This window comes from Pseudophryne corroboree, chromosome 3, assembly GCF_028390025.1.
Source record: "Pseudophryne corroboree isolate aPseCor3 chromosome 3, aPseCor3.hap2, whole genome shotgun sequence".
Lineage (NCBI taxonomy): Eukaryota > Metazoa > Chordata > Amphibia > Anura > Myobatrachidae > Pseudophryne > Pseudophryne corroboree.
In genome coordinates, this window is record NC_086446.1 from 662620451 (window position 1) to 662645349 (window position 24899).

Below are 24899 nucleotides of genomic sequence, written 5' to 3' on the forward strand. Positions count from 1 at the left end.
GGTAAGTAAAATCTTATTTTCTCCAACGTCCTAGTGGATGCTGGGTCTCCGTAAGGACCATGGGGATTATACCAAAGCTCCCAAACAGGCGGGAGAGTGCGGATGACTCTGCAGCACCGAATGAGCAAACACAAGGTCCTCCTCAGCCAGGGTATCAAACTTGTAGAACTTTGCAAAAGTGTTTGAACCTGACCAAGTAGCCGCTCGGCACAGCTGTAATGCCGAGACCTCTCGGGCAGCCGCCCAAGAAGAGCCCACCTTCCTAGTGGAATGGGCCTTAACTGATTTTGGCAGTGGCAATCCAGCCGCAGAATGAGCCTGCTGAATCGTATTACAGATCCAGCGAGCAATAGTTTGCTTTGAAGCAGGAGCACCAAGCTTGTTGGAAGCATACAGGATAAACAAAGATTCTGTTTTCCTGACCCTAGCCGTTCTGGCTACATAAACCTTCAAAGCCCTGACCACATCAAGTAACTCGGAATCCTCCAAGTCAGTAGTAGCCACAGGCACCACAATAAGTTGGTTTATATGAAAGGATGAAACCACTTTTGGCAGAAATTGTGGACGGGTCCGCAATTCTGCTCTATCCGCATGGAAAACCAGATAGGGGCTTTTATGTGACAAAGCCGCTAATTCTGACATACGCCTAGCCGAAGCCAATGCTAGTAGCATGACCACCTTCCACATGAGATATTTCAATTCCACCGTTTTGAGTGGTTCAAACCAGTGGGATTTCAGGAAAGTCAACACCACGTTAAGATCCCAAGGTGCCACTGGGGGCACAAAAGGAGGCTGAATACGCAGCACTCCCTTCACAAACGTCTGAACTTCAGGTAGAGAAGCCAGCTCTTTTTGAAAGAAAATGGATAGGGCGGAAATCTGGACCTTAATAGAACCCAGTTTCAGGCCCAAAATCACTCCTGACTGTAGGAAGTGAAGGAAACGGCCCAGCTGGAATTCCTCCGTAGGGGCATTCCTGGCCTCACACCAAGCAACATATTTTCGCCATATACGGTGATAATGTTGAGCTGTCACGTCCTTCCTAGCCTTTATCAGCGTAGGAATGACCTCATCTGGAATGCCTTTTTCCCGCTAGGATCCGGCGTTCAACCGCCATGCCGTCGAACGCAGCCGCGGTAAGTCTTGGAACAGACAGGGCCCTTGTTGCAACAAGTCCCGTCTTAGAGGAAGACGCCACGGGTCCTCTGTGAGCATTTCTTGCAGATCTGGATACCAAGTCCTTCTTGGCCAATCCGGAACAATGAGTATTGTTCTCACTCCTCTTTTTCTTATGATTCTCAACACCTTGGGTATGAAAGGAAGAGGAGGAAATACATAGACCGAATGGAACACCCACGGTGTCACCAGGGCGTCTACAGCTATCGCCTGAGGGTCTCTTGACCTGGCGCAATACCTCTGTAGTTTCTTGTTGAGGCGGGTTGCCATCATGTCCACCTGTGGCAGTTCCCACCGACCTGCAAGCTGTGCGAAGACTTCTTGATGAAGTCCCCACTCCCCCGGGTGGAGGTCGTGCCTGCTGAGGAAGTCTGCTTCCCAGTTGTCTACCCCCGGGATGAACACTGCTGACAGTGCGCTTACATGATTCTCCGCCCAGCGAAGAATTCTGGTGACTTCCGCCATCGCCACCCTGCTCCTTGTGCCGCCTTGTCGGTTTACATGAGCCACAGCGGTGATGTTGTCTGACTGAATCAGAACTGGTTGACCGCGAAGCAGGGTCTCTGCTTGACGTAAGGCGTTGTAAATGGCCCTTAGTTCCAGGATGTTGATGTGAAGGCAAGTCTCCTGACTTGACCACAGACCTTGGAAATTTCTTCCCTGTGTGACTGCTCCCCACCCTCGGAGGCTTGCATTCGTGGTCACCAGGACCCAGTACTGAATGCCGAATCTGCGGCCCTCGAGAAGGTGAGCACTCTGTAGCCACCACAGGAGAGACACCCTGGCCCTGGGGGATAGGGTGATTAACCGATGCATCTGAAGATGTGATCCGGACCATTTGTCCAGTAAGTCCCATTGAAAGGTCCTCGCATGGAACCTGCCGAAGGGAATGGCCTCGTACGATGCCACCATCTTTCCCAGGACTCGAGTGCAGTGATGCACTGACACCTGTTTTGGTTTTAATAGGTCCCTGACCAGTGTCATGAGTTCCTGAACCTTCTCTATCGGGAGATAAACCCTTTTCTGGCCTGTGTCCAGAATCATGCCCAGGAAGGGCAGACGAGTCGTAGGAACCAACTGCGACTTTGGAATATTCAGAATCCAGCCGTGTTGCCGTAACACTTACAGAGAACGTGCTACGTTGATCAGCAACTGCTCTCTTGACCTCGTTTTTAGGAGGAGATCGTCCAAGTATGGGATAATAAGAATTTACTTACCGATAATTCTATTTCTCATAGTCCGTAGTGGATGCTGGGGACTCCGAAAGGACCATGGGGAATAGCGGCTCCGCAGGAGACAGGGCACAAAAGTAAAAGCTTTAGGACTACCTGGTGTGCACTGGCTCCTCCCCCCATGACCCTCCTCCAAGCCTCAGTTAGGATACTGTGCCCGGACGAGCGTACACAATAAGGAAGGATTTTGAATCCCGGGTAAGACTCATACCAGCCACACCAATCACACCGTACAACTTGTGATCTGAACCCAGTTAACAGCATGATAACAGAGGAGCCTCTGAAAAGATGGCTCACAACAATAATAACCCGATTTTTGTAACAATAATTATGTACAAGTATTGCAGACAATCCGCACTTGGGATGGGCGCCCAGCATCCACTACGGACTATGAGAAATAGAATTATCGGTAAGTAAATTCTTATTTTCTCTGACGTCCTAGTGGACGCTGGGGACTCCGAAAGGACCATGGGGATTATACCAAAGCTCCCAAACGGGCGGGAGAGTGCGGATGACTCTGCAGCACCGAATGAGAGAACTCCAGGTCCTCCTCAGCCAGGGTATCAAATTTGTAGAATTTAGCAAACGTGTTTGCCCCTGACCAAGTAGCTGCTCGGCAAAGTTGTAAAGCCGAGACCCCTCGGGCAGCCGCCCAAGATGAGCCCACTTTCCTTGTGGAATGCGCTTTTACAGATTTTGGCTGTGGCAGGCCTGCCACAGAATGTGCAAGCTGAATTGTACTACAAATCCAACGAGCAATAGTCTGCTTAGAAGCAGGAGCACCCAGCTTGTTGGGTGCATACAGGATAAACAGCGAGTCAGATTTTCTGACTCCAGCCGTCCTGGAAACATATATTTTCAGGGCCCTGACTACGTCCAGCAACTTGGAATCCTCCAAGTCCCTAGTAGCCGCAGGCACCACAATAGGCTGGTTTAAGTGAAATGCTGAAACCACCTTAGGGAGAAATTGAGGACGAGTCCTCAATTCTGCCCTGTCCGTATGAAAAATTAGGTAAGGGCTTTTATAGGATAAAGCCGCCAATTCTGAAACACGCCTGGCTGAAGCCAGGGCTAACAGCATTACCACTTTCCATGTGAGATATTTTAAGTCCACAGTGGTGAGTGGTTCAAACCAATGTGATTTTAGGAACCCCAAAACTACATTGAGATCCCAAGGTGCCACTGGAGGCACAAAAGGAGGCTGTATATGCAGTACTCCCTTGACAAACGTCTGAACTTCAGGAACTGAAGCTAGTTCTTTTTGGAAGAATATTGACAGGGCCGAAATTTGAACCTTAATGGACCCTAATTTTAGGCCCATAGACAGTCCTGTTTGCAGGAAATGCAGGAAACGACCCAGTTGAAATTCCTCTGTAGGGGCCTTCCTGGCCTCACACCACGCAACATATTTACGCCAAATACGGTGATAATGTTGCACAGTTACATCCTTCCTGGCTTTGATCAGGGTAGGGATGACTTCATCCGGAATGCCTTTTTCCTTCAGGATCCGGCGTTCAACCGCCATGCCGTCAAACGCAGCCGCGGTAAGTCTTGGAACAGACACGGTCCCTGCTGGAGCAGGTCCTTTCTTAGAGGTAGAGGCCACGGGTCTTCCGTGAGCATCTCTTGAAGTTCCGGATACCAAGTCCTTCTTGGCCAATCCGGAGCCACGAGTATAGTCCTTACTCCTCTCCTTCTTATGATTCTCAGTACCTTGGGTATGAGAGGCAGAGGAGGGAACACATACACTGACTGGTACACCCACGGTGTTACCAGAGCGTCCACCGCTATTGCCTGAGGGTCCCTTGACCTGGCGCAATATCTGTCCAGTTTTTTGTTGAGGCGGGACGCCATCATGTCCACCTTTGGTTTTTCCCAACGGTTCACAATCATGTGGAAGACTTCTGGGTGAAGTCCCCACTCCCCCGGGTGGAGGTCGTGTCTGCTGAGGAAGTCTGCTTCCCAGTTGTCCACTCCCGGAATGAACACTGCTGACAGTGCTATCACATGATTTTCCGCCCAGCGAAGAATCCTTGCAACTTCCGTCATTGCCCTCCTGCTTCTTGTGCCGCCCTGTCTGTTTACGTGGGCGACTGCCGTGATGTTGTCCGACTGGATCAACACCGGCTGACCCTGAAGCAGAGGCCTTGCCTGACTTAGGGCATTGTAAATGGCCCTTAGTTCCAGAATATTTATGTGAAGTGACGTTTCCATGCTTGACCACAAGCCCTGGAAATTTCTTCCCTGTGTGACTGCTCCCCAGCCTCTCAGGCTGGCATCAGTGGTCACCAGGACCCAGTCCTGAATGCCGAATCTGCGGCCCTCTAGAAGATGAGCACTCTGTAACCACCACAGGAGAGACACCCTTGTCCTTGGAGACAGGGTTATCCGCTGATGCATTTGAAGATGCGATCCGGACCATTTGTCCAGCAGATCCCACTGAAAAGTTCTTGCGTGGAATCTGCCGAATGGAATCGCTTCGTAAGAAGCCACCATTTTTCCCAGGACCCTTGTGCATTGATGCACTGACACTTGGCCTGGTTTTAGGAGGTTCCTGACTAGGTCGGATAACTCCCTGGCTTTCTCCTCCGGGAGAAACACCTTTTTCTGTACTGTGTCCAGAATCATCCCTAGGAACAGCAGACGTGTCGTCGGAATCAGCTGCGATTTTGGAATATTTAGAATCCATCCGTGCTGTCGTAGTACTACTTGAGATAGTGCTACTCCGACCTCTAACTGTTCTCTGGACCTTGCCCTTATCATGAGATCGTCCAAGTAAGGGATAATTAAGACACCTTTTCTTCGAAGAAGAATCATCATTTCGGCCATTACCTTGGTAAAGACCCGGGGTGCCGTGGACAATCCAAACAGCAGCGTCTGAAACTGATAGTGACAGTTCTGTACCACAAACCTGAGGTACCCTTGGTGAGAAGGGCAAATTGGGACATGGAGGTAAGCATCCTCGATGTCCAGAGACACCATATAGTCCCCTTCTTCCAGGTTCGCTATCACTGCTCTGAGTGATTCCATCTTGAATTTGAACCTTTGTATGTAAGTGTTCAAGGATTTCAGATTTAAAATAGGTCTCACCGAGCCGTCCGGCTTCGGTACCACAAACAGCGTGGAATAATACCCCTTTCCCTGTTGTAGGAGGGGTACCTTGATTATCACCTGCTGGGAATACAGCTTGTGAATGGCTTCCAATACTGCCTCCCTGTCGGGGGGAGACGTTGGTAAAGCAGACTTCAGGAACCGGCGAGGGGGAGACGTCTCGAATTCCAATTTGTACCCCTGAGATACTACCTGCAGGATCCAGGGGTCCACTTGCGAGTGAGCCCACTGCGCGCTGAAATTCTTGAGACGGGCCCCCACCGTGCCTGAGTCCGCTTGTAAGGCCCCAGCGTCATGCTGAGGACTTGGCAGAAGCGGGGGAGGGCTTCTGTTCGTGGGAAGAGGCTGTCTGCTGCAGTCTTTTTCCCCTTCCTCTGCCCCGGGGCAGATATGAGTGGCCTTTTGCCCGCTTGCCCTTATGGGGACGAAAGGACTGAGCCTGAAAAGACGGTGTCTTTTTCTGCTGAGAGGTGACCTGGGGTAAAAAGGTGGATTTCCCAGCCGTTGCCACCAGGTCCGATAGACCGACCCCAAATAACTCCTCCCCTTTATACGGCAATACTTCCATATGCCGTTTGGAATACGCATCACCTGACCACTGTCGTGTCCATAACCCTCTTCTGGCAGAAATGGACAGCGCACTTACTCTTGATGCCAGAGTGCAAATATCCCTCTGTGCATCTCGCATATATAGAAATGCATCCTTTAAATGCTCTATAGTCAATAATATATTGTCCCTGTCCAGGGTATCAATATTTTCAGTCAGGGAATCCGACCAAGCCACCCCAGCACTGCACATCCAGGCTGAGGCGATAGCTGGTCGCAGTATAATACCAGTATGTGTGTATATACTTTTTAGGATATTTTCCAGCTTCCTATCAGCTGGTTCCTTGAGGGCGGCCGTATCAGGAGACGGTAACGTCACTTGTTTTGATAAGAGTGTGAGCGCCTTATCTACCCTAGGGGGTGTTTCCCAACGCGCCCTAACCTCTGGCGGGAAAGGGTATAATGCCAATAATTTTTTAGAAATTAGCAGTTTTTTATCGGGGGAAACCCACGCTTCATCACACACCTCATTTAATTCATCTGATTCAGGAAAAACTACGGGTAGTTTTTTCACACCCCACATAATACCCTTTTTTGTGGTACTTGTAGTATCAGAAATGTTCAAAACCTCCTTCATTGCCGTGATCATGTAACGTGTGGCCCTACTGGAAAATACGTTTGTTTCCTCACCGTCGACACTGGAGTCAGTGTCTGTGTCGACCATCTGAGGTAACGGGCGCTTTAGAGCCCCTGACGGTGTTTGAGACGCCTGTACAGGTATTAACTGATTTGCCGGCTGTCTCATGTCGTCAACAGTCTTTTGTAAAGTGCTGACACTATCACGTAATTCCTTCCATAAGACCATCCAGTCAGGTGTCGACTCCCTAGGGGGTGACATCACTAATACAGGCAATTGCTCCGCCTCCATACCATTTTCCTCCTCATACATGTCGACACAACGTACCGACACACAGCACACACACAGGGAATGCTCTGATAGAGGACAGGACCCCACTAGCCCTTTGGGGAGACAGAGGGAGAGTTTGCCAGCACACACCAGAGCGCTATATATATATATATATATACACAGGGATAACCTTATATAAGTGTTTCTCCCTAATATAGCTGCTGTATATATTTATCTGCCAAATTAGTGCCCCCCCTCTCTTGTTTTACCCTGTTTCTGTAGTGCAGGACTGCAGGGGAGAGTCAGGGAGCTTCCCTCCAACGGAGCTGTGAGGAAAAAATGGCGCCAGTGTGCTGAGGAGATAGGCCGCCGAGAAGGGGGCGGAGCCTATCTCCCGCTTTTTTATGGAAAAATTGGCAGGGGTTAAATGCATCCATATAGCCCAGGAGCTATATGTGATGTATTTTTTGCCATATAAAGGTGTTTTTATTGCGTCTCAGGGCGCCCCCCCCCCCCCCAGCGCCCTGCACCCTCAGTGACCGGAGTGTGAAGTGTGCTGAGAGCAATGGCGCACAGCTGCGGTGCTGTGCGCTACCTTATTGAAGACAGGACGTCTTCTGCCGCCGATTTTCCGGACCTCTTCAGTCTTCTGGCTCTGTAAGGGGGCCGGCGGCGCGGCTCTGGGACCCATCCATGGCTGGGCCTGTGATCGTCCCTCTGGAGCTAATGTCCAGTAGCCTAAGAAGCCCAATCCACTCTGCACGCAGGTGAGTTCGCTTCTTCTCCCCTTAGTCCCTCGGTGCAGTGAGCCTGTTGCCAGCAGGTCTCACTGAAAATAAAAAACCTACTTTAAACTTTTACTCTAAGCAGCTCAGGAGAGCCCCTTAGTATGCACCCTTCTCGTTCGGGCACAAAAATCTAACTGAGGCTTGGAGGAGGGTCATGGGGGGAGGAGCCAGTGCACACCAGGTAGTCCTAAAGCTTTTTTACTTTTGTGCACAGTCTCCTGCGGAGCCGCTATTCCCCATGGTCCTTTCGGAGTCCCCAGCATCCACTAGGACGTCAGAGAAAATTGTGACCCCTTGCTTCCGCAGGAGTACCATCATTTCCGCCATTACCTTGGTAAATATTCTCGGAGCCGTGGAGAGACCAAACGGCAACGTCTGAAATTGGTAATGACAATTCTGTACCACAAACCTGAGGTACGCCTGATGAGGTGGATAAATGGGGACATGAAGGTATGCATCCTTTATGTCCAGAGACACCATAAAATCCCCCCCTTCCAGGCTTGCAATGACCGCTCTCAGCGATTCCATCTTGAACCGGAACCTTTTTAGGTACACGTTCAGGGATTTTAAATTCAATATGGGTCTCACCGAACCATCCGGTTTCGGTAACACAAACATGGTTGAATAATAACCCTTTCCTTGTTGAAGGAGGGGAACCTTGACCACCACCTGTTGAAGATACAATTTGTGAATTGCAGTTAACACTATTTCCCTCACGTGGGGGGAAGCTGGCAGGGCCGACTTGAGGTATCGGTGAGGGGGCATCTCTTCGAATTCCAGCTTGTATCCCTGAGACACAACATCTATTGCCCAGGGATCCAACTGTGAGTGAACCCACTTGTGGCTGAAATTTCGGAGACGCGCCCCCACCGGGCCTAGCTCCGCCTGTGGAGCCCCAGCGTCATGCGTTGGATATAGTGGAAGCCGGGGAGGACTTCTGTTCCTGGGAACTAGCTGTGTTGTGCAGCTTCTTTCCTCTGCCCCTGCCTCTGGCAAGAAAGGACGCACCTCGGACTTTCTTGTTTTTCTGTGATCGAAAGGACTGCATTTGGTAATACGGTGCTTTCTTAGGTTGTGAGGAAACATGGCAAAAAATTTGACTTCCCAGCCGTAGCTGTGGAGACCAGGTCCGAGAGACCCTCCCCAAACAACTCCTCACCCTTGTAAGGTAAAACCTCCATGTGCCTTTTTGAGTCGGCATCACCTGTCCATTGCCGAGTCCACAGGACCCTTCTGGCAGAAATCGACATAGCATTTATTCTAGAACCTAGTAGGCTAATGTCTCTCTGAGCATCTCTCATATAAAAGGACAGCAACTTTAATATGCCCCAGGGTCATTAATATAGTATTCTTGTCTAAGGTATCAAGTTCCTCAGATAAGGTATCCGTCCAAGCTGCTACAGCACTACACGCCCAAGCCGACGCGATTGCCGGCTTCAGTAAGGTACCTGAATGTGTATAAATGGACTTCAGGGTAACCTCCTGTTTGCGATCTGCAGGATCTTTGAGGGTAGCCGTATCCTGTGACGGCAGGGCTACCTTCTTGGATAAGCGTGTCAAAGCTTTGTCCACCCTAGGGGAGGATTCCCAGCGTAACCTGTCCGCTGGCGGGAAAGGATACGCCATAAGAATCTTTTTGGAAAAATGCAGTTTTTTATCTGGAGATTCCCAAGCGTTTTCACATAACTCATTGAGCTCGTGTGAGGGGGCTTCTTTTCCCCATACATATGAACCCTCCTGTCAGGGACTGGGGTTTCCTCTGTGATGTGCAACACATCCTTAATAGCTATAATCGTATAACGGATGGATTTAGCCAATTTTGGCTGTAACTTTGCATCATCGTAATCGACACTGGAGTCAGAATCCATGTCAGTATCCGTGTCAATAATTTGGGATAGTGGGCGCTTCTGAGGCCCTGACGGCCTCTGCGACATAGGATCAGGCATGGGTTGGGACCCTGACTGTCCTGAGGTTTCAGTTTTGTCTAACCTTTTATGCAAGGAATTAACATTATCATTTAAAACCTTCCACATATCCATCCAATCAGGTGTCGGCGCCGTCGGCGGAGACACCACATTCATTTGCTCCCGCTCTGCTTCCACATAGCCTTCCTCATCAGACATGTCGACACAAGCGTACCGACACCACACACACAGGGAATGACCTTTTTGAAGACAGTTCCCCCACAAGGCCCTTTGGTGAGAGAGAGAGAGAGAGAGAGAGAGAGAGAGAGAGAGAGAGAGAGAGAGAGAGAGAGAGAGAGAGAGAGAGAGAGAGAGAGAGAGAGAGAGAGAGAGAGAGTGTGAGAGAGAGAGAGAGAGAGAGAGAGAGTATGCCAGCACATACCCCAGCGCTATATAACCCAGGAATAACACAGTAACTTAATGTTAACCCAGTAGCTGCTGTATTTGTGTTTTTAGCGCCTAATTATGTGCCCCCCCTCTCTTTTTACCCTTTTTCTTCCGTGATCTGCAGGGGAGAGCCTGGGGAGCTTCTTCTCAGCGGAGCTGTGGAGAAAAAATGGCGCTGGTGAGTGCTGAGGGAGAAGCCCCGCCCCCTCCACGGCGGGCTTCTGTCCCGCTAAAATACATATCTTTTTAGCGGGGGCTCATACATATATGCAGTGCCCAACTGTATATATGCTTACTTTTGCCAACAGAGGTCCATATGCTGCCCAGGGCGCCCCCCCCCCCCCCTGCGCCCTGTACCCTTACAGTGACCGGAGTATGTGAGGTGTGTATGGAGCAATGGCGCACAGCTGCAGTGCTGTGCGTTACCTCATGTGAAGAACGGAGTCTTCTGCCGCCGATTTCTTAGTCTTCTTTGCTTCTCATACTCACCCGGCTCCTGTCTTCCGGCTCTGCGAGGGGAACGGCGGCGCGGCTCTGGGATCGGACGACGAGGGTGAGATCCTGTGTACGATCCCTCTGGAGCTAATGGTGTCCAGTAGCCTAAGAAGCAGGACCTATCTTCAGAGAGTAGGGCTGCTTCTCTCCCCTCAGTCCCACAATGCAGGGAGTCTGTTGCCAGCAGAACTCCCTGAAAATAAAAAACCTTACAAAATACTTTTACAGCAAGCTCAGGAGAGCTCACTGAACAGCACCCAGCTCGTCCGGGCACAGATTCAAACTGAGGTCTGGAGGAGGGACATAGAGGGAGGAGCCAGAGCACACCAGAATCTAAATTCTTTCTTAAAGTGCCCATGTCTCCTGCGGAGCCCATCTATTCCCCATGGTCCTTACGGAGTCCCCAGCATCCACTAGGACGTTAGAGAAATTAGCGATAGTCACGTTAGTACAGAATACCGTCAACAGTCCTGTGCTCTAGGTGCTACGTACATGCAGTCAATTAGTATGTCTAGCGGATGACCTGAAATAAATCTTGCAAATGAAAATACCTTGTTTGTGAAACACAAAAGGACAGATCCATTCAGTCACAGTATATGTGGATCAAAATATAAATTGTATCAGCGCTGTCAACAGACAATGGATACGAAATCTCTGGAATCCCAACAGGTTAAATACCCAAGCACATTTGCAGCAATGATACTAGTGAAATTGTGTGACTCAGAAAATATCTCTACCTAAATTTTGTTGCAAATGAGTTTCAATTTGTATCACATCAACGGAAATGCAGTTATTATTCAAGCTGGATGCATGTAATATTAAAGCTGACAGCGCAGGAATTACACAGTGTAAAGCCCCTGCAATGCTCTTATAATAATTATGTTGTAATACTTACCTCAATATTTCAAAAGTTCTCTCACTGGATCTGCCTCCCTCATGGCCATTCCTGCGCTGTTGTATACATCAGGAAAGTCAGGGAGGAACGGAAACAAAAGCAGTTTTTTCTCCCCTCTTATTCGCCACAGTGGCACGCTCACCCAGACATTCAATGCTTTTACAGATGTCTGTGCAGCAGCTGCACGACTGGACTGCAAATCATTGGGGGTTTTAGATCTACCTTAACAAACCTCTGTTACATAAATTCAAATCTACCATTATCTTTTGTACCTGTGGCACAGAGATGCCTACATCACAGCATTTAAGCTTTTATTCTACTGGTTATAACAATGGAATTTTGCTCACGGCTATGCATACTCTTACAGATGTCACTGGCATTTGATATATCTATCGAGAGCTTTAATATTACATGCATCCAGCTTGAATAGTAACTGCATTTCCGTTGATTTTATACAAATTGAAACTCATTGACAGCAAAATTTAGGCAGATATATTTTCTCTTTGAGTCACACAATTTCACTAGTATCATTGCTGCAGATGTGCTTAGGTATTTAACCTGTTCCGATACCAGAGAATTAGTATCCATTGTCTGTTGACAGTGCTGATACAATGTATATTTTGATCCACATATACTGTGACTGATTGAATGGATCTGTCCTTTTGTGTTTCACAAACAAGGTATTTTCATTTGCAAGATTTATTTCAGGTCATCCGCTAGACATACTAATTGACTGCATGTACGTAGCACCTAGAGCACAGGACTGTCGAAGGACGGTATTTTGTACTAACATGTGACTATCGCTAATTTATTAACCTATATACTGGTGAAATTGTATTGATAAATATTTTTCTCAATATTTTCACTGTGAGCACTAATACTACACCCACACGTTTTCCTTACTCTGGGGTTTTAAGCCTTTATAAACTTTTTTTCAATTATATTTTAACTTAACCGATTAAAAGTTCTATTTTAAACAGGTAGAGTGCCCCTAAAAGAGTCTATCCTTTCCCCCTTTTTGTCACTCCCAGAAAATGGTCAGTTACCACCCACAAACGCCCTCTTCATGTTACTCAGCATGCGAATGGCTGTGCAACTGAAATTTTTGTACTAGCTTGTCGCTGTTCGGCGACGCCTGTTTGGTGACATGCATGTGCATTGTGGTGCATACGCAGTCTATCGATAATCGCCCGCTAAAAAGCACAGCAGTGATCAGGTCGGGCCCATGGTCCCATTGGTCTCAATATACAGGGGTAGAGGTGTCAAAGCATGGAGAGAAAGTATCACCCAATCCGCTCCTAAATGTAATTTTTCAAACACAGCCTATAAAGTGACAGAAGCAGATTAGTTGGCGCTTCATCTCTCTCCAAACGTTGATAAATCTTCCCTATAATCTCTTCCATAAAGCAGCAATGAGAATTTTTTGTAAACTAGGTAACTAGCCACCAACAGCTGCACATAAGTAGTTTAATAGTTTAAATATAAATTCAAATGTAAATCATTTGTTTTGTTTTTAGAAACTAGGTAAGTTTATTTGGGAAGACCAAAGATTACAAGATGCAAGACAGTACACAGAGTACGGAATGCATGGAGACAGAGACAAAGGGTACATAATGACAAAAAAGAAACAGTAGTAATACAAATATTTTTGAGGAAAAAAAACAGCGATCATGACGGCTTAACACTGGCATACAAGCCCACATAGAAAACAGATTAATTGTTGTAGTCTAAGGGTCACCCCAGAGCCAAAAGTACATATATTCTATTCCAAGTAATCAATGGTAGCGTGCCCCTAACACGTGGTGTGATTAGGTGGCCAATACAGAGATCGGCGGGATCCCGGGATTGGCGCTTCCAATCCTGGGGATTTTGGTATTAGCCGGCTCTTTGTTTTCAATGCCAGGCGGTGTTGAACATCTTCAGCAGGTTCAGATGCTGCCCGGCTCCCCCTGCCCCCAGCCGCCCCGGACACCACCGGTCAAAGCAAGTGGTCCCTCCCTCCCACCCATCTAGAGGAGGACGAGTTGTCTGGGCACCGTGGATGGGGACATTGAAAAATGCAAATTTAAACACAACAAGGCAATCCCAGGAATCCTGGGATTTAAAACACGGCCTGGGATTGGCCTCTCTAGTTGTGATATATAAAGACAATATATGGCACTTCCCCTTTGTACATATCTTGTTACTTACGGTCATCTCTGAAGTAGGACTGCAGGAACCCAAGAATCCGTTCAACTTCCTTCTCTGTAGCTTCTTGGTGAGACTCTTCCATTTTTTTCAACTAATAAAAAAAACAAAAAACATGGATATTGTTTAGCCAAGCAACAAAAATTTACCCGCCGCATGTGTAGTCTTTAATACTTATTTTACTCACATTCCCTTAACCATTGCATTGGCGTAACAAGTATATAAACTGACCTAAACCAAAGCTACACCAATTGCAGAATTCTCAAATAATTAACAAATCTGGTTTGTGTAGATGAATAGAACATGGAAAAACAATACACCTGGCAGCTCTATACGTCACACATTTCCTACTACAGTAACACCCATGAAAGTGTACAATAGTTCTGTGTAAAACATTACATAATGTAACTATAGGATTAATCATTTGATTTCAACACTGCATAGAAAATTGTAATACTCTGCAGTTGAGGACTACGGAGATTGTATTCATACTGAGAAGGCCGTAATCCTGAGGTCAAACAAGACAAACTGTGAGGCCTACTTGTTACGGTCACTGGCATTATTGGGTATCTAGTGAGTAGTACCTTTTATGGTGTTTAGTAGGAGACAGTGAGCTACATTCCAGTACACAGATCACTGTAAATTAAGTATTCTAGACAAAGGGGCTTTAGAAACTGATGGGAGTATCTTCAAACATTCTGCGTCTTCGGTATATGATAGAGCTAACTGAGCATGTATAAAAGATAAACATTGGTACTAGCCAGTGACTGTTACAGCTTAATACAGACTAATATCTGGCAGCAATTCCCACTTTATGGTATAAAATTTAAGTCTGAGACAAAAGTTTTAGCCTCTAACAGGACATAAGAACTGCAGTATGGTGCCGGCTTTTGAGTATATTTTAGAGATGAGCGGGTTCGGTTTTAATCGGATTTACTTGGTTCTCAAAACGGCATCTTATTGGCTCACGGATGTCTCTTGTTTTGGATAGCCAATAAGATGCCGTTTTGAGAACAGAGCAAATCAGAGAAAAACCCGAACCCGCTCATCTCTAGTATATTTATTGATCAGAGCATTTCGAGGACAACTGACGAGGCTCCTTGGCTAGGCATAAATCTTACGTTAAGAAGATAATTGACTGTTGCTGTCTGACAATTTAGGACAAAAGTGGAGTATTACTCCTGTTCGTTTTTTGGCTGTTACTTTTGTAATTAAGTGCTGATTAATACTTAGTTGATTACGGGTAATACCATTTCCCTTCAATCGGAAGAATGAAACCCACACATTTAAATACTGACAGAAATACACAAATAAGTACATTTTAAAAATAGAATTTTAAAATGACCTACCAGTAAATCCTTTTCTCGTAGTCCATAAGGGATATTGGGGAGACTTCGTACGATGGGGTATAGACGGGGTCCGAAGGAGCCGGTGCACTTTAAATTTCTTCACTGGGTGTGCTGGCTCCTCCCCTCTATGCCCCCTCCCACAGGCAGTTAATGGTAAAACAGTGCCCGAAGGAGAAAATAAGATTTTACTTACCGATAAATCTATTTCTCGGAGTCCGTAGTGGATGCTGGGGTTCCTGAAAGGACCATGGGGAATAGCGGCTCCGCAGGAGACAGGGCACAAAAAGTAAAGCTTTTTCAGATCAGGTGGTGTGCACTGGCTCCTCCCCCTATGACCCTCCTCCAGACTCCAGTTAGGTACTGTGCCCGGACGAGCGTACACAATAAGGGAGGATTTTGAATCCCGGGTAAGACTCATACCAGCCACACCAATCACACCGTACAACCTGTGATCTAAACCCAGGTAACAGTATGACAACAGCGGAGTCTCTGAAAGATGGCTTCCTTCAACAATAACCCGAATTAGTTAACAATAACTATGTACAATTTATGCAGATAATCCGCACTTGGGATGGGCGCCCAGCATCCACTACGGACTCCGAGAAATAGATTTATCGGTAAGTAAAATCTTATTTTCTCTATCGTCCTAGTGGATGCTGGGGTTCCTGAAAGGACCATGGGGATTATACCAAAGCTCCCAAACGGGCGGGAGAGTGCGGATGACTCTGCAGCACCGAATGAGAGAACTCCAGGTCCTCCTTAGCCAGAGTATCAAATTTGTAAAATTTTACAAACGTGTTCTCCCCTGACCACGTAGCTGCTCGGCAAAGTTGTAATGCCGAGACCCCTCGGGCAGCCGCCCAAGATGAGCCCACCTTCCTTGTGGAGTGGGCCTTTACAGATTTAGGCTGTGGCAGGCCTGCCACAGAATGTGCAAGTTGGATTGTGCTACAGATCCAACGAGCAATCGTCTGCTTAGACGCAGGAGCACCCATCTTGTTGGGTGCATACAATATAAACAACGAGTCAGATTTTCTGACTCCAGCTGTCCTTGCCAATATATATTTTTAATGCTCTGACAACGTCCAGTAACTTGGAGTCCTCCAAGTCACTTGTAGCCGCAGGCACTACAATAGGCTGGTTCAGATGAAATGCTGACACCACCTTAGGGAGAAAATGCGGACGAGTCCGCAGTTCTGCCCTGTCCGAATGGAAAATCAGATATGGGCTTTTGTAAGATAAAGCTGCCAATTCTGATACTCTCCTGGCAGAAGCCAGGGCTAGAAGCATGGTCACTTTTCAAGTGAGATATTTCAAATCCACCTTATTTAGTGGTTCAAACCAATGAGATTTTAGAAAGTCCAAAACCACATTGAGATCCCACGGTGCCACTGGAGGCACCACAGGAGGCTGTATATGCAGCACTCCCTTAACAAAGGTCTGGACTTCAGGGACTGAAGCCAATTCTTTTTGAAAGAAAATCGACAGGGCCGAAATTTGAACCTTAATAGATCCCAATTTGAGACCCATAGACAATCCTGATTGCAGGAAATGTAGGAATCGACCCAGTTGAAATTCCTCCGTCGGAGCACTCCGATCTTCGCACCACGCAACATATTTTCGCCAAATTCGGTGATAATGTTGCACGGTTACTTCCTTCCTTGCTTTAATCAAAGTAGGAATGACTTCTTCCGGCATGCCTTTTTCCTTTAGGATCCGGCGTTCAACCGCCATGCCGTCAAACGCAGCCGCGGTAAGTCTTGAAACAGACAGGGACCCTGCTGAAGCAAGTCCCTCCTTAGAGGTAGAGGCCACGGATCTTCCGTGATCATCTCTTGAAGTTCCGGGTACCAAGTCCTTCTTGGCCAATCCGGAACCACTAGTATCGTTCTTACGCCTCTTTGCCGTATAATTCTCAATACTTTTGGTATGAGAGGCAGAGGAGGAAACACATACACCGACTGGTACACCCAAGGCGTTACCAGCGCGTCCACAGCTATTGCCTGCGGATCTCTTGACCTGGCGCAATACCTGTCCAGTTTTTTGTTGAGGCGAGACGCCATCATGTCCACCATTGGTCTTTCCCAACGGGTTACCAGCAAGTGGAAGACTTCTGGATGAAGTCCCCACTCTCCCGGGTGAAGATCGTGTCTGCTGAGGAAGTCTGCTTCCCAGTTTTCCACTCCCGTGATGAACACTGCTGACAGTGCTATCACATGATTCTCTGCCCAGCGAAGAATCCTTGCAGCTTCTGCCATTGCACTCCTGCTTCTTGTGCCGCCCTGTCTGTTCACATGGGCGACTGCCGTGATGTTGTCCGACTGGATCAACACCGGTTTTCCCTGAAGCAGAGGTTCTGCCTGGCTTAGAGCATTGTATATTGCTCTTAGTTCCAGAATGTTTATGTGAAGAGACGTTTCCAGGCTCGTCCATACTCCCTGGAAGTTTCTTCCTTGTGTGACTGCTCCCCAGCCTCTCAGGCTGGCGTCCGTGGTCACCAGGATCCAATCCTGTATGCCGAATCTGCGGCCCTCCAATAGATGAGCACTCTGCAACCACCACAGAAGAGACACCCTTGTCCTTGGAGACAGGGTTATCCGCAGGTGCATCTGAAGATGCGACCCTGACCATTTGTCCAACAGATCCCTTTGGAAAATTCTTGCGTGGAATCTGCCGAATGGAATTGCTTCGTAAGAAGCCACCATTTTTCCCAGGACTCTTGTGCATTGATGTACAGACACCTTTCCTGGTTTTAGGAGGTTCCTGACAAGCTCGGATAACTCCTTGGCTTTTTCCTCCGGGAGAAAAACCTTTTTCTGAACCGTGTCCAGAATCATCCCTAGGAACAGCAGACGAGTTGTCGGCATTAACTGGGATTTTGGAATATTCAGAATCCACCCGTGCTGTTTTAGCACTTCTTGCGACAGTGCTAATCCCATCTCTAGCTGTTCTCTGGACCTTGCCCTTATTAGGAGATCGTCCAAGTATGGGATAATTAATATGCCTTTTCTTCGAAGAAGAATCATCATCTCGGCCATTACCTTTGTAAAGACCCGAGGTGCCGTGGACAATCCGAACGGCAGCGTCTGAAACTGATAGTGACAGTTTTGTACAACGAACCTGAGGTACCCCTGGTGTGAGGGGTAAATTGGAACGTGGAGATACGCATCCTTGATGTCCAAGGATACCATAAAGTCCCCCTCTTCCAGGTTCGCTATCACTGCTCTGAGTGACTCCATCTTGAACTTGAACTTCTTTATGTACAGGTTCAAGGACTTCAGATTTAGAATAGGCCTTACCGAGCCATCCGGCTTCGGTACCACAAAAAGAGTGGAATAATACCCCTTCCCTTGTTGTAGAAGAGGTACCTTGACTATCACCTGCTGAGAGTACAGCTTGTGAATGGCTTCCAAAACCGTCTCCCTTTCGGAGGGGGACGTTGGTAAAGCAGACTTCAGGAAACGGCGAGGTGGATCTGTCTCTAATTCCAACCTGTACCCCTGAGATATTATCTGCAGGATCCAGGGATCTACCTGCGAGTGAGCCCACTGCGCGCTGTAATTTTTGAGACGACCACCCACCGTCCCCGAGTCCGCTTGAGAAGCCCCAGCGTCATGCTGAGGCTTTTGTAGAAGCCGGGGAAGGCTTCTGTTCCTGGGAAGGAGCTGCCTGTTGCTGTCTCTTCCCTCGACCTCTGCCTCGTGGCAGATATGAATAGCCCTTTGCTCTCTTATTTTTAAAGGAACGAAAGGGCTGCGGTTGAAAAGTCGGTGCCTTTTTCTGTTGGGGAGTGACTTGAGGTAGAAAGGTGGATTTCCCGGCTGTAGCCGTGGCCACCAAATCTGATAGACCGACTCCAAATAACTCCTCCCCTTTATACGGCAAAACTTCCATATGTCGTTTTGAATCCGCATCGCCTGTCCACTGTCGCGTCCATAAAGCTCTTCTGGCCGAAATGGACATAGCACTTACCCGTGATGCCAGTGTGCAGATATCCCTCTGTGCATCACGCATATAAAGAAATGCATCCTTTATTTGTTCTAACGACAGTAAAATATTGTCCCTGTCCAGGGTATCAATATTTTCAATCAGGGACTCTGACCAAACTACCCCAGCACTGCACATCCAGGCAGTCGCTATAGCTGGTCGTAGTATAACACCTGCATGTGTGTATATACTTTTTTGGATATTTTCCATCCTCCTATCTGATGGATCTTTAAGTGCGGCCGTCTCAGGAGAGGGTAACGCCACTTGTTTAGATAAGCGTGTTAGCGCCTTGTCCACCCTAGGAGGTGTTTCCCAGCGCTCCCTAACCTCTGGCGGGAAAGGGTATAATGCCAATAATTTCTTTGAAATTATCAGCTTTTTATCAGGGGCAACCCACGCTTCATTACACACGTCATTTAATTCTTCTGATTCAGGAAAAACTATAGGTAGTTTTTTCACACCCCACATAATACCCTGTTTAGTGGTACCTGTAGTATCAGCTAAATGTAACGCCTCCTTCATTGCCAAAATCATATAACGTGTGGCCCTACTGGAAAATAAGGTTGATTCGTCACCGTCACCACTGGAGTCAGTGCCTGTGTCTGGGTCTGTGTCGACCGACTGAGGCAAAGGGCGTTTCACAGCCCCCGACGGTGTTTGAGTCGCCTGGACAGGCACTAATTGATTGTCCGGCCGTCTCATGTCGTCAAACGACTGCTTTAGCGTGTTGACACTATCCCGTAGTTCCATAAATAAAGGCATCCATTCTGGTGTCGACTCCCTAGGGGGTGACATCCTCATATTTGGCAATTGCTCCGCCTCCACACCAATATCGTCCTCATACATGTCGACACACACGTACCGACACACAGCAGACACACAGGGAATGCTCCTAACGAAGACAGGACCCACTAGCCCTTTGGGGAGACAGAGGGAGAGTTTGCCAGCACACACCAAAAGCGCTATATATAACAGGGATAGCCTTATAATAAGTGCTCCCTTATAGCTGCTTTATATATATCAAAATATCGCCATAAATTTGCCCCCCCTCTCTGTTTTACCCTGTTTCTGTAGTGCAGTGCAGGGGAGAGACCTGGGAGCCGTCCTGACCAGCGGAGCTGTGAGAGGAAATGGCGCCGTGTGCTGAGGAGATAGGCCCCGCCCCTTTTCCGGCGGGCTCGTCTCCCGCTATTTAGTGAATCCAGGCAGGGGTTAAATATCTCCATATAGCCTCTGGGGGCTATATGTGAGGTATTTTTAGCCTTTATATAGGTTACATTTGCCTCCCAGGGCGCCCCCCCCCAGCGCCCTGCACCCTCAGTGACTGCGTGTGAAGTGTGCTGAGAGGAAAATGGCGCACAGCTGCAGTGCTGTGCGCTACCTTTAGAAGACTGCAGGAGTCTTCAGCCGCCGATTCTGGACCTCTTCTGACTTCAGCATCTGCAAGGGGGCCGGCGGCGCGGCTCCGGTGACCATCCAGGCTGTACCTGTGATCGTCCCTCTGGAGCTGATGTCCAGTAGCCAAGAAGCCAATCCATCCTGCACGCAGGTGAGTTCACTTCTTCTCCCCTCAGTCCCTCGTTGCAGTGATCCTGTTGCCAGCAGGACTCACTGTAAAATAAAAAACCTAAGCTAAACTTTTTCTAAGCAGCTCTTTAGGAGAGCCACCTAGATTGCACCCTTCTCGGCCGGGCACAAAAATCTAACTGGAGTCTGGAGGAGGGTCATAGGGGGAGGAGCCAGTGCACACCACCTGATCTGGAAAAGCTTTACTTTTTGTGCCCTGTCTCCTGCGGAGCCGCTATTCCCCATGGTCCTTTCAGGAACCCCAGCATCCACTAGGACGATAGAGAAAGGACATATATGAGAGAAGGAACATGATAAAGAGTGGTGAGATTTAAGACCAGCACACCACGAACGGCTGGTAACAATAACAGCAACAGGTAACCAAACAAGAGAACCTGCAGAAAAGTCAATGCACTGAGGCGGGTGCCCAATATCCCTTATGGACTACGAGAAAAGGATTTACCGGTAGGTAATTAAAATCCTATTTTCTCTAGCATCCATAAGGGAGATTGGGGAGACTTCGTACGATGGGGATGTCCCAAAGCTTCCAGAACGGGCGGGAATGTGGGGAGACATCTGCAAGCACCGCCTGTCCAAACTGGGTATCCTCTTTGGCCAGGGTATCAAACTTGTAGAACTTTACAAAGGTGTTCTTCCCCGACCAGGTAGCAGCTCGGCATAGTTGCAAGGCCGAGACTCCACGGGCAGCCGCCCAGGAAGAGCCCACTTATCTTGTACAGTGGGCCTTCAGAGACTGTGGAACAGGTAAGGCAGCCGATACATAGGCCTGTTGTATAGTAAAGCCTAAGCCAACGAGCAATGGACTGCTTTGAAGCAGGACAACCCTTTTTCTGCGCATCATAGAGCACGAACAAGGAATCCGTCTTTCTGATTCCAGCCGTTCGCTTGACATAGATCTTCAAGGCTCGCACAGCATCCAATGCCTCCGGAGAAGCAGAAGTGTCAGAACTGGACGGAACCACAATAGGTTGATTCAAGTGGAACGCAGAGACAACCTTAGTCAGGAACTGCTACCTAGTCCTGAGGTCCGCTCTGTCGTCGTAAAAGACCAAGTATGGGCTCTTACACGATAAGGCCCCCAATTCTGAGACACGTCTAGCAGAAGCCAGGGCCAGTAACATCACTGTCCTCCATGTGAGGTACTTTTCTTCTACCGTCATCAGAGTCTTAAACCAGGAGGACTGTAGAAATTCCAACACCACATTCAAATCCCAGGGTGCCGTAAGCAGCACAAAAGGAGGTTGGATGTGGAGTACCCCTTGCAAGAAGGTCTGAACTTCTGACAACAGTGCCATTTTCTTCTGGAAGAAAATGAAGAGAGCTGAAATCTGGGCCTTAATGGAACCCAGACGCAAGCCCTTATCCACACCAGCCTGCAGGAAACGTAAGAAGTGCCCTAAGTGGTACTCTGCAGGCGGATACGTGCGTTCCTCGCACCAAGACACATATCTTCTCCAGATGTGATGATAGCGTTTTGACGTCACAGGTTTCCTGGCCTGAACCATGGCAGCAATAATAAGATTTTACTTACCGATAAATCTATTTCTCGTAGTCCGTAGTGGATGCTGGGGACTCCGTCAGGACCATGGGGATTAGCGGCTCCGCAGGAGACAGGGCACAAAAATAAAGCTTTAGGATCAGGTGGTGTGCACTGGCTCCTCCCCCTATGACCCTCCTCCAAGCCTCAGTTAGGATACTGTGCCCGGACGAGCGTACACAATAAGGAAGGATTTTGAATCCCGGGTAAGACTCATACCAGCCACACCAATCACACTGTACAACCTGTGATCTGAACCCAGTTAACAGTATGACAAACGTAGGAGCCTCTGAACAGACGGCTCACAACAATAACAACCCGATTTTTTTGTAACAATAACTATGTACAAGTATTGCAGACAATCCGCACTTGGGATGGGCGCCCAGCATCCACTACGGACTACGAGAAATAGATTTATCGGTAAGTAAAATCTTATTTTCTCTAACGTCCTAGTGGATGCTGGGGACTCCGTCAGGACCATGGGGATTATACCAAAGCTCCCAAACGGGCGGGAGAGTGCAGATGACTCTGCAGCACCGAATGAGAGAACTCCAGGTCCTCTTTAGCCAGGGTATCAAATTTGTAGAATTTTACAAACGTGTTCTCCCCCGACCACGTAGCTGCTCGGCAGAGTTGTAATGCCGAGACCCCTCGGGCAGCCGCCCAGGATGAGCCCACCTTCTTTGTGGAATGGGCCTTTACAGATTTAGGCTGTGGCAGGCCTGCCACAGAATGTGCAAGTTGAATTGTGCTACAAATCCAACGAGCAATCGTCTGCTTAGAAGCAGGAGCACCCAGCTTGTTGGGTGCATACAGTATAAACAGCGAGTCAGATTTTCTGACTCCAGCCGTCCTTGAAATATATATTTTCAATGCCCTGACAACGTCCAGCAACTTGGAATCCTTCAAATCGCTAGTAGCCGCAGGCACCACAATAGGCTGGTTCAGGTGAAACGCTGACACCACCTTAGGCAGAAAATGAGGACGCGTCCGCAGTTCTGCCCTGTCCGAATGGAAAATCAGATATGGGCTTTTATACGATAAAGCCGCCAATTCTGACACTCTCCTGGCTGAAGCCAGGGCCAGTAGCATGGTTACTTTCCATGTAAGATATTTCAAATCCGCCGATTTGAGCGGCTCAAACCAATGGGATTTGAGAAAATCCAAAACTACATTAAGGTCCCACGGAGCCACTGGAGGCACAACCGGGGGCTGTATATGTAGTACTCTTTTTACAAAAGTCTGGACTTCAGGAACTGAAGCCAATTCTTTCTGGAAGAAAATCGACAGGGCCGAAATTTGAACCTTAATGGACCCCAACTTGAGGCCCATAGACAATCCTGTTTGCAGGAAATGTAGGAATCGACCCAATTGAAATTCCTCCGTGGGGGCCTTCCTGGCCTCACACCACGCAACATATTTTCTCCAAATGCGGTGATAATGTTGTGCAGTCACCTCCTTCCTGGCTTTTACCAGTGTAGGAATGACCTCTTCCGGAATGCCTTTTTCCCTTAGAATTCGGCGTTCAACCGCCATGCCGTCAAACGCAGCCGCGGTAAGTCTTGGAATAGACACGGTCCCTGTTGAAGCAGGTCCCGTCTTAGAGGTAGAGGCCACGGATCTTCCGTGAGCATCTCCTGAAGTTCCGGGTACCAAGTTCGTCTTGGCCAATCCGGAGCCACGAGTATCGTTCTTACTCCCCTTTGCCGTATAATTCTCAGTACTTTTGGTATGAGAGGCAGAGGAGGAAACACATACACTGACTGGAACACCCACGGCGTTACCAGAGCGTCCACAGCTATTGCCTGAGGGTCTCTTGACCTGGCGCAATACCTGTCCAGTTTTTTGTTGAGGCGAGACGCCATCATGTCCACCTTTGGTTTTTCCCAACGGTTCACAATCATGTGGAAGACTTCTGGATGAAGTCCCCACTCTCCCGGGTGTAGATCGTGTCTGCTGAGGAAGTCTGCTTCCCAGTTGTCCACTCCCGGAATGAACACTGCTGACAGTGCTATCACATGATCTTCCGCCCAGCGAAGAATCCTTGCAGCTTCTGCCATTGCTCTCCTGCTTCTTGTGCCGCCCTGTCTGTTTACGTGGGCGACTGCCGTGATGTTGTCCGACTGGATCAACACCGGCTGACCCTGAAGCAGGGGTTTTGCCAGGCTTAGAGCACTGTAAATCGCTCTTAGCTCCAGTATATTTATGTGAAGAGACATCTCCAGGTTTGACCATACTCCCCTGGAAGTTTCTTCCCTGTGTGACCGCTCCCCAGCCTCTCAGACTGGCATCCGTGGTCACCAGGACCCAGTCCTGTATGCCGAATCTGCGGCCCTCTAACAGATGAGCACTCTGCAACCACCACAGCAGAGACACCCTTGTCCGTGGCGATAAGGTTATCCGCTGATGCATCTGCAGATGTGATCCGGACCATTTGTCCAGAAGATCCCACTGAAAAGTTCGTGCGTGGAATCTGCCGAATGGAATCGCTTCGTAAGAAGCCACCATCTTTCCCAGGACTCTTGTGCATTGATGCACAGACACTTTCCCTGGTTTTAGGAGGTTCCTGACAAGTTCGGATAACTCCTTGGCTTTCTCCTCCGGAAGAAACACCTTTTTCTGAACCGTGTCCAGAATCATTCCCAGGAACAGCAGACGTGTCGTCGGGGTCAATTGAGATTTTGGAAAATTCAGAATCCACCCGTGCTGTTGCAGCACTATTTGGGTTAGTGCTACTACGTCCCCCAGCTG

The 24899-nt window shown here is 48.3% G+C and overlaps 1 protein-coding gene across 1 annotated transcript in view; it reads right to left on the reverse strand.

Moving 5' to 3' along the window:
* The window catches only part of NSMCE4A (NSE4 homolog A, SMC5-SMC6 complex component), a 147083-nt gene that overhangs the window by 101341 nt on the left and 20843 nt on the right, over positions 1 to 24899 (reverse strand). Inside the window, exon 6 of the mRNA XM_063961850.1 lies at positions 13692 to 13782. Within this exon, the coding sequence (XP_063817920.1) occupies positions 13692 to 13782 (91 nt within the window). The remainder of the gene's footprint in view (positions 1 to 13691; positions 13783 to 24899) is intronic.